Source organism: Uloborus diversus, chromosome 2, assembly GCF_026930045.1.
Source record: "Uloborus diversus isolate 005 chromosome 2, Udiv.v.3.1, whole genome shotgun sequence".
In the NCBI taxonomy this organism is placed as follows: Eukaryota; Metazoa; Arthropoda; class Arachnida; order Araneae; family Uloboridae; genus Uloborus; species Uloborus diversus.
In genome coordinates this window covers 104,928,933-104,943,986 of record NC_072732.1, presented here as the reverse complement: position 1 = coordinate 104,943,986, position 15,054 = coordinate 104,928,933, and the positions used below count along the sequence as shown (strand labels likewise).

Genomic DNA, 15,054 nt, shown 5'->3' with positions numbered 1-15,054 from the left:
GAATCCGCTTCTCCTGGTCGGTGGCGTCCATGTCCTACACACACGCACGCTCACACGCATACACGCTCACATACATACCCACTCACACACATACACACAAGCCTAAGCGCATACACACAGGTCTACGCACACACACACAAGCCTAAACATGCATGCGCGCCTACAAACACACGCCTGCACACACATACACACATCTATACACACGTAACCGCCCAGGAGCAGGGACAGGCTTGGGGGGACAGGAGCTATTTCTAGAAATAATAACTCCAATGAGTAGGGTCCTGTAGCAACTCGTGATTGCGAAAAACATAATTTGAGGCAGTGAGAAGCAAAGGGATGTAAGTGGCAAAGTTAAAAATTTGGAGCTAACCAGTACACATGGTAGGTGAACCTCTCCTCTGTCTTGGGGCAAGAGATGGTACTAGTAGCCCTGGTAGTTGCTGCTACACAGCATGATTTAGAAAAAAATTCAATGAAAGCCTACCTAGGAGCTAATTTTTAAACACGTTTCACTCAAAACCTGAAAATATCCATTTGCATCCCTTTGCTTCTCACTGCCTCATTTGAATTCAAAATTTCAGAATTCAAAATTTTTTTATTATTTTTTTACGTTATTTTGAGCCGAACATAAGTGCGCTGTTTAAAAATTATGTTAAGCTTCATGAACTGTAAAAATAGCCAAAGAGTTATCTGAACAAGTATGACCAAATGTCAATTGTCCAAAATTTAAAATAGTTTAAATAACACTTTGAAAGTTTCTCACTTCTCCTTTTTCCGTCTTACAACAGCATGATAAAAGTGGGCGTCCGTATGTGGGCGTCCTAGGTAACCCCAAAACAGGGGCAAGCTCGGCGAAAATTTTAAATGAATTTATCCACGTTTCGTTGCCTATTTTTGAATTTTTACAGTTATAACTTAGCAAAAATCAAGTGCATTTGAAAACATTCAAGCGCTGCTCCGAGAATTAAATGAATCGGGCAAGACAAGGGCGGAACCAACTTCTTGTTTTGGAGAACATGTAATATGTCATCACATCTTTCGGAAGGCGGAGCATGCATGAGGCGTGTAATATTGGAGCACAAGAGATGTTGAAATCCCCCCCCCCCCTTCTAACACACATATTTTTTTCGAAGTTCAAGTATCTAAAATGCACTTTTAGGCTGTCTTTCGTCACGTTTGGGGGGTGAGGGCAGTTACAGTCTCCATGACTCACCCCCTGGATCTGTGCTAGGGTAGGGTCGCTAACAGCCTGAAAAGTAAGTTTCAATAATAATGTTCGAAAATTTGAAGCTCCCTAATTAATTATCAGAGAAGCTATTCAATTGTTTGATAATGAAAAATACTAAGCTAATTTTTCTCCCAAAGGATGTCTTTTACTGATATTAGAAGTCTGAATTTTGTTTGGAATGTTTATCTTCCTCATTGAATTGTCTTTTACTGATAGTTTTCTTTTGGATTAAAATTCATGATACAACAGTTTATAAATTTAATGTTCACCGCGTTCACTTGTAGTTACTGGATTTTAGTGGCGACATCTGTCGACAAATAATGTTAATAATACATATCACAGATGCACATTAAATGAAGCAAATTTCCTTCCAGCACTAGTTTAAAAAATACGAACAATTATCATCATACAGCAATAAATTTCGAAATTTTTTACATTCAACTGCTTTGAATTTTACAAAGCACTTTCAGTGAATAACGCATCAACACAACTTACGGACTATTTTGGAAAGGTTCATCTTTCGAAACATCGTTGCGAAAGATGAACAGCAAATGTATTCTCTAGCTATTCAACTAGTCTTTAGTAGTAGTTCTTAGTCTGCAAAAATCAAAGCCAATCCCTAATTGTTGCTACAAGTGAAATCCGGAGTTGTTGCCAGTTAGAAACTTTCGGAAATTTAATGATCTGTATTCTATGACAATATAATTAACGACATTTTGTAAATCAAATCAGCTTTAAAAAAAAAAATTAAAACGAATGAGTATTTGAAAGAAAGCACAGAAGTAGAAAATGATTTAAAGAGATAAAATAAAAGATATATCTGCTCTACAAGATGTATGCTAATTCTGGATAGTAGAAACCACTAAATTTTTGAAAAACAATTTAGTGGGTTAAAATTCCAGTGTGTGTTTGATACGCATTAAACGAAAATGAAACAATCACATGGACTTAAATTTTTAGATAAATTGAAAAGCTGTCAATGCACATATCACACTTTAGGTTTGATCTTATGCTAGGCTAAGCTAATATTTTATCATCATTTCTCAGTAATAAATCTGAGTAAGAACGATGAAAAAATTAATTATGGTCATATGTATGTCCATTACTTTTAGTCCAAGAGCCCATCAATGGCATAGGGGAAGGGTGGGCATAGTGGCCACTCTAAGGAAAACTTATTTTTTTTAAGTAGTTATAATTGTTCAAAAGAAATGAAAATTATTTATAAGATAGCATATATTGTTATACTCATTAAAAAAAATAGTATTAACCTCTATCTTAGTTACTTTTTATAAAAATAATTGTTTTGTCACGCCCTACCAAATGGCCACTTTGCCCGATGGGGTAGGGCAAAACGGCCACAGGGTGGCCACTTTGCCCGATGTCAAAAATAATACTACAAATGCATTATAAATACCAAACTATGTATATATTGTCACAAATTCAAGATAATTTACAAAACTAAGATAAATGTAATAAATATAATAAATGTAATCACAACTTTCATGATTTTTTGTCTCATGTTTGCAGTCTATTTACACAGGTCACAAATAAATTCATTGTCCTCTTCTTCACATCCAGCACACGCTTCATGTGCCCATTTGTGGCAAGCCGAACACCTTATCCACCCTTCATTTTCTTTTGATTTTGAGAACGAGTCCTGGCAGAACAAACAATCCACGTCACTTTCATCACTGTCAGATTCGTTCAAAAACAAAGCACGATTTCCCACTTTTGGTTTCCTTTTCTGTTTGACAGCTGGTTTCTTTTTCTTGGTAGCCAACTTCTTTTTTTCTTCTTTTTTCTCTAGTTTGATCCTCTTCAGTTTTTCTTTGTCTTCCTTTTCTGCCTTCGCTGCTTCAAGTTCAGCCTTGTAAGGGCTTGAGGTTAAAACTGCAGCCGAACCCTTTTTTCTTTTATTTTTTCTTTTGATGATATTTATTTTTGGAATCGGGACAATATCTTGAGGGCTAACAGCAAATGATGTACTGGGTATGGCGGTTGGACTTACAGCAGATGAGGTACTAGGCATGGAGCTTAAGGCAGATGAGGCATCGGGTTTTAATGGACGACCATCATTTGAGGCATTTAGGGTTGAAGAGACGAGAACAAATAATGCTGTGGGGTCTCCGGCACCTAATATAGGCCCTGAGCTTGTGCTTTCTTCGGGATCGGGATCAACAGGCCCTGATGTTGCACTTGCGTTGGGATCGGCATCAGCAGATCCTTCTTTATCAGAGTCCGGTGAAACTGGATTGATGTCAGCTGTGCGGTGTGACTGAGATGGATTGGGAATTTCCGTTGTTGTAGAAGCAATAAAATCTGCTTCAGTGAACACATCTCTGTTGATTGGCACTATGCCACACCTTCTAAATCCGTTAACCGCAACAGTAGGAGTAGCTGCGCTCAAAAATGACTCCCCGAGAAGACGAGACACTTGATATTGGGTTACTTGCCTACCAGGGTTATTTCGCAAGAATCTCTCAATTGCTTGTACATAATAGGTGTTAAATGGCCCCATAAACGCAACGTCTAACGGCTGGAGCTTGTGACTGCAATGAGGGGGGATGCAAACCACAGTTGTATGGTTTTTCCTGGCCTTTTCTAGAAATTCAAGGTTCCTGGTGTGCGTTGCATGTCCATCAAGTACCAATAAAACAGGGTCGTCTTCTGAAGGCTTAGCAAAGCGTAAAAAGTGCTCAAACCATTGAGTGAAAATGTCCGTTTGCATCCATCCTGATGGATGGCAGGCGAAAACTGTCCCTGGCGGAGAACCATCCTGGAGCTCAACTTTCATCCGCTGCCTTGGAAATATGACCATAGGAGGTATAAAAGTCCCCCCTGCTGACATAGAAACTACAAATGTCGAAAGAACACCTCTTTCAGCAGATGTGAGAGAGCCAACTTGTCGTCTGCCTTTAAGCGCAAAAACCTTTGACGATTTAGTCTGGACAGTCATAAGTCCTGTTTCGTCGACATTGTAAACCCTGTGAGGAGGATATAAATGGTTTTTCTGGACATCCTCTAAAATGTCGAAGAACTTCGAAACATTTACTTTGTTAAACGCTTGAGCTCTTGCCGCCGAAGTTGCCTCTGGTACTCTCAACACCATTTCAGGGTGGCGCTGTCTAAAGCCCCTAACCCAATCTTTCCCAGCCATTTTTTTTCATTGTTGAAGTTATGTGGGATTTTATTTTGCTCTGCAAGTTTGTACGCAAGACTCCGCAAATCAGGTACAGTGATTCCGAAAAAGCGTATCTCCATTTCTAGAAGATGTTTTACAAGCTGCTCTTCTTGTTCTGCAGTGAAAACAGGACGGTAGTGGCCAAGAACTTTGTTTGTTGCCTTAGCATGCTGGTTCCTATTTAAAACCCGGCGTTTCAACGTGTTCCTTGGAACATTGAAGCTTTTGGCAGCTGTCTGCATTGGCATACCATCTTTCACGGCGTCGATAGCCCGCTGCATCGCCTGAGGATCCCAAGACTGTTGCTCGCTTTTCCGTTTATATTTAGAGACCATGACTCCAACTGAAAAAAAAAATGGAAATAAGTTGTAGTTGCATACAAGACATTTAATTTTACTTTTTTCTATATATTAATAAATATATTTAAAATAAAACTAAATACTTGCTATAGGATACCTAACCTGGGTTCGAGGACAGGTAAAATAAATATATTTTATATTAAAAACTAAAATTGTTGGTGTCGGGCAAAGTAGCCACGGTAGAGGGTAAAGTGGCCACTGCTGTGGCCACTTTGCCCTTTCTGACGCCATTACGAAAATGCGACTTTACACGGACACCTGTTACACCCAGCTCTTACTCCTACACATGAATTGATAGCCTAAATTACACTCTTTTCAATGGTTATTGTCAGCATTACTTACTAGGGTCGTAGTTATAGATATACAAAGTAAAGTAGACCACTTACCTTACATCAACAACTTGAAAAACAACAAATTTGACATTAAAATCGGAACACGTAAACTGATCACCTTCACAACGCTATGGAACACTAATGAAGGTCTCACGCAGTAGTTGAGGCGTTGGCCGCTGCGTAGCGCCACTGGGTGGCAGAGAAATCGACCGTGGCCACTATGCCCGCAGTGGCCACTTTGCCCACCCTTCCCCTACCTACGTCAAGATAAAGGCCCAAATTTTTTCTGAGTAAGTACATCACACCAAGGTAAGAAAGGTTCGCTATTATTAAGCTAAGTCGCTCAGGCTTTAGCAGGAAAGTTGCGTAAAGTTGTGTTTCAAAAATTAAAAACCATAGATTCATTCCGTGTTACGTGACCTGGTGGTCCTCATCCAACCACCTCCGAGGACGTTTTAGAGAGGTGCAGACCTGCCTTTGAAACTAACCTGTGCAAAGTTTTAGCGTCCAAGATACAAATCAACGAAGTAGTTTAGCTCTTGGACTTTGGCGACCCCAAAGGCGACGATTGGAAAAAATGATAACTCTCCTAGTTCTTATAATCTTCTAGCAATTTCTTCATTGTTCCAGGGAATTATCATAACGTAGATCGTAAAATATGCAGAATTGGCGAAAACATGTCCCCATTGCTTATAATTCCATAACTATACGAGGAAAATTCATGAAATTTAGGACTATAGATCTTCGGTGCAGGTCTATTAAACATGCAAAATTTCAAGCACGTATCTAATAGTTTTTGAGAAATAACGGGGTCGAAAATAGCTTGAAATGGCTCGTGTACAAGCTGGCAGATGCGTCGTCAAATTTTTGGACCTTTTAGAAAATGAAAATGAGAAAGAAGAAAGCTAAAAGACATAATCATGGCAATGCGAAATAAAACATCAATAACTTGAATGCGGAACAGATTTTCGAACTTCAATTTAAACGGTCTGAAGCTTTTTTTTTTCTAAAGGAGATAGAAGCTTGGTTCTTTATCCTAAAGTCGAGTTAGATCTGGAAAAAGTCGCTCTTTCTAATGGTGTCAAAATGAAAACTGTGGGACAACTCGTTCACTTTTTATTGATGTTTTTAATGAAGAAAGTAATGCCTGAAGACTAGTGAAGCCTTGAAAAATTCGAATTATAAACGCAAATAACTTCCACCGTAATTAAGTTACAGAATTGAAAAAATTTCATTGAACGCAAAAACATCTGCTCTTTCCAACGAGATATAATATTTATATGTGCAAGTAATTTTTCACCCCAATATTCGGGAATTTATGTGAAAATTGGACCTTAAATGGAATTTAAAAACAACTACTAATCGAATATTTTTCGAACTGGTCTACAAACCTTTTCAGTGCTAAAAGAAAGATACTATGAAAATGTCAGTGAAATCGTCCGGGTAGTTCTCGAGTTTTGCGCGTTCAAACAAACAGACGCTTTTTGGAGACTTCATTTTATACTATGTAGATATATATAGTGTTGTCAGGTCCTTAAGAAAAAAAATACCTTCAAAAACATAAAGGAAATTCACTATTGATAATGAAGAAGGATAAAAATAATAAAAAACACTTGATTAAAAAAAAACTTATGTTTAGAAAAAAAACTGGTGGGGGTGTTCTTGAAAGATGAAATTTTGAGAATGCACAGCTGGTGCACTTGGAACATCGATTGTAAACTGGATATTGACAGAATAAGACAAACCTACCCATTACTGGATGTGTGCCTATAACTACACAGTCAATCACTCCATTATTATTCGTTGAAAAACAGAGTATTGTTTTGAAAAATAACCTTCTTTCTAATTGTAAATATTGTGTATAAGTTACAACCCAAAATATATTATAACATGAAAGATGTATACTCACATATTTAAAACTGTTCATTTTACAGCCGCCGAATTACCCGTATCTACGGCTTCAGGAGCTAATATACCAGCTGGCCTGGGACAATCTGTAAATTTAGGATGCATTTCTGATGGTATTGTATAGTTTTCTAATTAATCCATTTTCTAATTTCTTTAGAATCATTTGAAATAAAAAATATATACAATGATTGTAGAGGTATCTGCAGAAATGAGATTTTGGGATATTTTCAAAAACGCGTTTTGAATTCCATACCAACAATTGAGAAAAGTTGGAATTTGACGGGTTTTTTTTTCTTTTTTTTTTTCATGCTTTATTTTCAACGGAAACCAAATAAGAAAGTTTGTACGACAAAGCTGAAGTACAATGAAAAAAAAAATGTAAAGTACATGAATAAAGTGCAAAAATATATTTAAAAAAAAATTAAAATTTTGCCATTTCTGCTCGCAGTATAAGTTATAATTTTAAATGCTTTTTATGTCCATCTAAAGTTCAAAAAAAAAAAAAAAAAAAAAACATTTTTTCAAACATGCAGACCCGTCATTAGGACAATTAAGGGGATTGACTCCCCCCCCCCTCGTGGACTTTATAATCAAATGTAAACGTACATTTTGCATGTATTTTGGTGTTTTTTCATATGAAACTCATTAATCTCCCCCCCCCCCTATTCTCCCGGAAAATTTTTAAATTACGGGCTTGTTAATATGTCGTTCGAATTAAAAAAGACCAGATATAATACTTGTTTAGTAAGTATTATAATGTCTATCTAATAGATGGCAGCAGCAGTCTTATTGAAAACTTTTGTAGCTTTTCAGTTTCGCTTTTATCTTATAGGGAACAAATTAATTTCTAAATATAAATAATGATACATTACTAGAAAGTTAGCAGTAAAAAATTCATCAAATACTTGACTGTCCCTTTACTTGATAGAAGTATTCAAATGCATTATAACAGTTCTTTTTTCTAAATAATTTCAATAAATAATTTGCAAATCTTGACTTGTTACAGGAAAATGCAACACGGAGAGTAGAGACGGTTTGCAAGGGCGTATCTAAGGGAGAGATATGGGTATATATCCCCCGAAACTCAGAATTTTATCTATAATGATTTTTAAAAGACAAAAACTAACTATCCCTCTCTTCCTTCCACGAAATTTAACATTCTCCTCCAAAAAAAAAAAAAAAAAGAAAGGAAGAAAAAAGCTGGCTGCGCTACTGGATATTTACAGAAGGAAAAAATAAAAAAAACAAATTCATAACGTTAATTTTAATTAATCAACGTTTCCTTTCCATTCATACACTGATTTTTTTGAACCAGGTTAAAATGCTTGGTCGAAGTCTTGCGTGTGTTACGGCTTCTCAATAAAGTTTTTTTTTTTTCTTTTTTTTTTCCATTAGTGGTCTTATTCTTTCACATATGCTAAATTTATGTTAAAAATGAAAAAAACGGAGAAATTTTTTAAAGATAAGTTTTGCATACGTGACATAATAAGACTATTTCATAATCATTTAACCGAGGACCCCGGCAGAATCATATGCGGGGGAAGGTGGAGGGTACAACCGCATGTAAATCACAGGTCAATTTTGTTGCTACTTTTATACATTATAAAATTATTTTATTTATTTATCTTTTAAATCGAATACCGAGATATATTTAATTTTTTCAAAAATCGTTAAATTAATAAGTTTTATTTCTCTAATCAAAACTATTTAATTAAAAAACATTAAATTTACGTTTTCAAACTCATTTTAATTTAATTTTTTAAAAGTTAGGGTGGGTGTGCAAGTGCACCCCCCCCCCCTGCCGGCATTTATGCATTTAACTAAGGGATTATCGAGCGGAAAGAAAATCTGCTCTGCTATACTGGAACGATTGAATATAAACTGCCCTCCTCTTCGGAAATCTGGTATTGTGCAACAGACTTTAAAATGCGTATGGAAATTAGACAATATTTAACTTTATTCTGTTCTGGATCAGGTAAATTCCTTTAAATTCTAGTCTTCACATACGGACGAATTAGAAAAGAAAACGAATTTAAAAGAATGAATTGATGCAAACGCAAACCCCGCCCCTCACTATTCACGTACAATGACGTTTATATACGCCCTCACATTGACCCTTTTGGAGGATTTGACAAACTTAAGTCAAACTTATGCTCTTTTGAACTTATATGCAAATTACTTTCTTACTACCTTCGCTTCATCCTGCGTCAAGTAGCTTATGAATGATTCCAGTTTTTACGAGAAAGTTGAAGAAAATATCTCTGGAAGTTCTCATTCTTAGCTCTTTATTGGTGCCACAAATTCTATAGGGTCTGGTGGGGTAAAGTGGTCATAAAATCGTAGGTTTTCAACTTAGGTGGATAATAAATACTATAAATTCTTTAAACACTTCAAATTTTTTTGTTGTTATTTTACATTGCATTATTAAAGAACACGGTACATAGAATTTCAGGGGAAAAAATATTGTTTTAAGTAGTTTTATAAAACTTTCATTTCCCTATGTATTTATGACCACTTTACCCCATGGGGTGGGGAAAGTGATCATAGTATGGGGTAAAGTGGTCACAGTTTAAAATAGATGCAAAACCGTTATAAATAACTGTAATATTTGTATATTTCGATTATAGTCGATTACAGTTACAAGTATATGCACGAGTATATGCGGGTATACATAAGCATTTATACGTGATTACCTACAGTATACGTGTCTAAACGAGTACATACTTGTCACGTGTATATACAAGTATATACGCGTATAAACGAACATCATATGAGTGTATGCACTTCTTTCTCGAGTATATACAAGCATACCTGAGTATATGCGTATATAGTAGACATATATACGCATATATAGGTATACATACATACATTTACGGGTATACACGAGTTATTTCGTGGATATATCCAGTGCGTGTTTGTACATGTCTACTCACGTACATATATATGGAAGCAACGAGTATATACGTATGTTTACGTGCAAACACGATTATGTTCCAGTATAGACGTATATACGTACATTTACGTTTATATCAGTACATGTATGTATACAAAAGTATATCCCCTAATATACATATATGCTTAAAGAGTGAATCCAAGGTCTGGGGCAAAAAGCAAAGGGGTGTGTGAGAAGAGAGGATACGAAGCAAAGAATCATAATGAAATTATGGTCGCTGACGCGCTACATGCACACTGAGCCAGAAACTGATGGATGCAAAACAGGCCACAAATTTGTTACACAAGCATGATTTACCTGACCGGCTGGTGGCGTGATGGTTACACGCTCGCCTTGCAGGTCTGTGGACCCGGGTTCTGAACTGGGGATGCCCGTCGGTGGATTTTCGACATGAAGAAAATCATCAGCGCACATGTCGTATGATTATGCGGCATGTAAAAGATCCCTAGAGTTAGAACTTTTGGACGTTTGGCTTAGAACTCCCTAGGAAAAAATTAAATTCCTAGTGCAATGTCGCATCAAAGAGAGCCCAGGTGCCTCCACCTGGTGGAAACTGGGCGTCAAAAAAACTACTGTGTCATATGCATCAGCGCCTTAATGGTGACACATGAAAAACTGATGCATTGTAAGGTCTGGTTATGGCCCAGACGCCTCTTCAGGTGGGTCTCTTGTACAACCCAATTGGAAAAAAAAGATGATTTTAACCAACATTTTAGTTTTTAAGAAATATTTAGAGCAGATGTTAAAGTTACGGCCTGTAGTAGCTCTAATCCACGCATCGCAACAAAGACACAGCGACTGATAAAAGTTTTTCAAAAGTCTCATTATTGCAACAGAGAGTGCTTTGCGATTACGACGCATGTATTACAGCAACCGGCCACAAAGTTCATCAATCACTTTAACACTTTCTTAAGATCTAAAATGTTGTGTAAAATTGTCTTTGTGTAATAAATTTGTGACCTGTTTTTCATCCCTCAGTTTCTGGCTTTGCATGCATATAGCGCGTCAGCGTTTTGTTTGTGACCATATGTTTCTTATGATTCCTGTTTCTTCTACTCCTTTCTTACATCTTTTAAGAATTTGCCCAAGAGTTTAATCTTACCCTGTGTACGTGTATATCATATGCTTGTGTGTAAGTGTCTACTCGAGTTACGAGTACGTACGCATATATACGTGTCTACCTGAGAAAATAAGTGTTCGTATATATACGAGTATAAGCGAGTATATACGTGTATAGTCGAACGTATACCTTTATAGACAAAAAATACTTGCAGATACCCATATACTACGCGTTTATTGGTGCATTTATGTGAAACCGTATGTATACGTGCCTACACGAGTATATGCGCATGCATACGCATATATTCGTATATTTAACCCTGTTTACTGTAAAAATAATACATATTAAGTAAAATTAATATTTCATTTGTGTCTGCCTCATATTTTAAGATTACGTGACGTTAGAAGGACAATATTCGTTAAGCCTAATATTATGACCACTTTACCCCATCTTACTTAAATTGTTCTGAAAAATTAACCAAAATAGATTCAGTTAACTGCTAATGAGTAAGAGTTCTTGAGATATGTAGGAAGTTCCCTGTGCAGTCAATATGTTCATAATTCTAAGAAACAAAATTTTCCAAGAAAGTTAAAAGAGGTGTTCAGATTTTGAAATTTTTCATATTCACACAAAGTATTTTAATTTACCAAATAAAATTTTGCCAGATGTGAAACTTTGTATTCAAAATGTAGTTTCTAACAGCCCTATCCTAAAATAAAATTTTCACGTTCATTCGAACATTTATTTCCAAGCTATAGCCATTTATCTGACGAATGACCACTTTACCCCATTGACCACTTTCCCCCACCAGACCCTATAGTTCAGCCACGACGTTCAGAAACACCATATGATATTTTGTAGGAAAGGGCAAACAGGAGTGTTTTAATAGCTTGTACATTATCTCCAAACTGCCACCAGATTCAGATTTAGTATATTATTTTAGACACAATTTCAACGGACACATTTTTTTAAAGACTCAATTTCAGTCTACCTTTGGTAGTAACATTACATAAAGGGTGGGGACTTGCGGATCTTTATTGGAAATTTTCTCGCAGTGAAAATCCTAAAGGCACATTTTGGGTTGTCGCAAGAAAAGTTTTGAAATTGAAATTTTCAAAAAAATTTTAGGGTACATGTTGAAATGTTCCCACAATAACTCGTGGTGAGACAGCACAGAAGCAGCAAATTATTCTTGAACTCGTTAAAAAATATGGATGTAAAACTACTGTATCAAAAATATTTTAATGTTGACCCACTTCTGCGCAATACTTTAAAATAAATTTCTGGAAAGAGCTTGTCTGTACTTTTTTCTTACCTTGAGAGCAAGAGGGAGCTGTGGCCCCATCGTCTATGTGTACAGACGCACTTGACCACGTCTCTTTGCTACACCAACACTGCGCTTTGAAACAAAAACTAATATCAAAGTTAATAACACTCGACTCAAAGAAATCATTACTCGGTAGGTAGAAAAGGCAAGTTAAGTGCATAAGTGCCCTAAGGTCAGGCAGTGCTCGAGGAAAACTCAACTGACGAATGTTCAAATTAAGTGTTTTCACGATTTTTGGAGCATGTGAAAACTTGTTCAAGTGTTATTTAAATCTTATTTTTACTACCACTTATAAATTTGATGTAATTAGAAGTATTTAGTTTTTCTTCGATCAACATTTTTAACAAAAGTGAAATAGTCTATTTTGCCAAATTTATAGTTACCAAGTTGTTGCATCCTTGATATTCAGACGAACTGTATATGTGTCTCGTAGGCAAGAAAGCATATCATAAAATTTCAGCAAATTAAAAAAAAAATCTAGATAACTTGGGGAAACACGGAAAATGACACAAAATTACAAATTAAGAATTGTTGTACCATTACTACATGTTTATTTTATCTATACGAAGCTTCCTCGGTACTTTAAAAGCCAATTTTGAGCAATTTGTCTCCAAATTCGCAGCAATCATTCTTGGTACGAATTGAAGAAGATGCATTGTTTTGAAAAGAACATAATTTAACATTGAACATTACAACGGGCTTACATAGATCATATTCTCGGGCCTCATATGTGACCCACCGGCCCTAGGTTGGGCATCACTGGCTAAACACATTCTCGATCAGCTCCTTTTCAAACATCGGTTCGTCCGTTTAATAGCAACATAAGCCAAACTTAAAACCCTCTTGCATTTTGCGTCAGGGGTTAAAAAAAAGCGCAATGAACTTGCATGACCTCCGCTGGCCTACTAAAAATTAGTTTATTTCATTATCTTTCTTTAAGCGTAGCCTCCTTTATCCTTGTGTTGCTTATTAGAATGTTTCCGGTGACACGATAAACATTCGCATAAAAATAAACTTATCTGACCGTCGCCGATTAATGAAAACGGTTTCAGTTTTCTTTAGCCTCAATTTTAACTGAAAAGTATCGGCTGTAACAGCAATACATGTCATCAAAAATAACGTATTTTGGTGCAACATTTCATTTAAATTATATGTACATAGATAAAGCTAGATTTTTTTTCAGGGCGTGAAAACACTCCTTGACGTTTCCAGTGTAATGAAATTCATTTTGGAGGAGTGAAATAAACGAAAAAAAAGTCATAAAAGTCACGAAAATCGTATTATGAATGAATTCCATAAATAACTAACTTTCTAACCCGGAAACAATACGATACTGTAATAGAGAAAAAAAATCTAAAAAATTAACAATCGAAAAAGCTATAGTATAACATGTTTTTGGACTCATTATTTGCCCTCTTGTGTCCGTTCTCAAATATGAGGTTTTAAAGTCTGCCAAAATTCAGCTGTCGACAATGGTCGGCTGTGTAAAAAGGAATAGCGATAATTTTAAAAAATAATTATAATTCAGAATAATGCAATTTTCCTTTCAACTAAAAGTAAATTGAATTTCGAATAAAGAGTGTCAATTTAATGAAGATGATTGAACTATTTATTTTGATGTGATTCCATTTTTTAAAATCTTCAACAAAATTTGCCATTATTTTTCTTAAAGGTAATCACGTGCTTATCTGAAGGAAAAAAGAAAGAAAGAAAGAAAACAGAGCAAAGCAACCCCTCCCTATGAATTTCTGAAAATTATCATTTAAATTTTTTTCTTTCACAATGCTTCCTTTTTTTGCTTTTTAGTTTTTTAATCTCTTTGTGTATTTATTTACAATAAGAAGCCTGTAGATGTTGTTTACATTGATTTTCAAAAAGCTTTCGATAAGGTACCGCATGTTGCTCTACTTAGCAAATTAGCTGATATAGGAATAGGAGGGAAAACTTTCATTTGGGTAAAAAACTGGCTGACTGGAAGGAAACAAAGGGTAGTTGTAAGGGGAAATTATTCTAATTGGAGTGAGATTTTAAGCGGGGTTCCTCAAGGATCAGTGTTAGGGCCTGTTTTGTTCATTGTTTTTATGAACGATATTTATAAAAATATTTCTGGGAACATGAATTGTTTTGCTGATGATATCAAAGTTATGGGGAGCGTAGAAAATGAAGAACAAGCAAATCAGCTGCAAGAGGATCTAGATGATATTACGGAGTAGGCTGATAAATGGGGTATGGCCGTTAATGTTGGGAAATATCAAGTGCTACATATAGGGCATGGAAATAAGTGTACAAGTTATTATTTGTAAGGTTCAGTCATTAGTCAGGCAGACAAAGTTACTGATCTGTGGGTCTTAATAAGTCAGGATTTAAAGTTTAGCCAACAGTGCAGCATTGCTAGTAACAAGGCCAATAAGATGCTTGGGTTTATCAATAGATCTATTTCAAACAAATCTAAAGAAGTTCTTCTGCCCTTATTTAGAAGTTTGGTACGACCCCATTTGGAGTATGCTGTTCAGTTTTGGTCTCCTTATCTTAAGAAAGACATTAATGTATTGGAAAGGGTTCAAAGGCGGGCTGCAAGGCTAATAAGTGGACTTTCCCACTTAGATTATGATTCCAGGCTTAGAAGGCTTAAAATGTACAGTCTTGAGCAAAGAAGAGACCGAGGGGACATGATTCAGTTGTTTGAATTTATTAAAATGAAAGATG

At 35.9% G+C, this 15,054-nt stretch overlaps 1 protein-coding gene across 2 annotated transcripts in view; it reads left to right on the top strand.

The window, feature by feature from the left end:
- Positions 1 to 15,054, top strand: part of LOC129235314 (muscle M-line assembly protein unc-89-like) — a 582,103-nt gene that overhangs the window by 529,238 nt on the left and 37,811 nt on the right. For both annotated transcript variants that reach the window (XM_054869050.1, XM_054869049.1), the window contains exon 6: positions 7,035 to 7,121. In XM_054869050.1, coding sequence (XP_054725025.1) covers positions 7,035 to 7,121 — 87 coding nt within the window. The remainder of the gene's footprint in view (positions 1 to 7,034; positions 7,122 to 15,054) is intronic.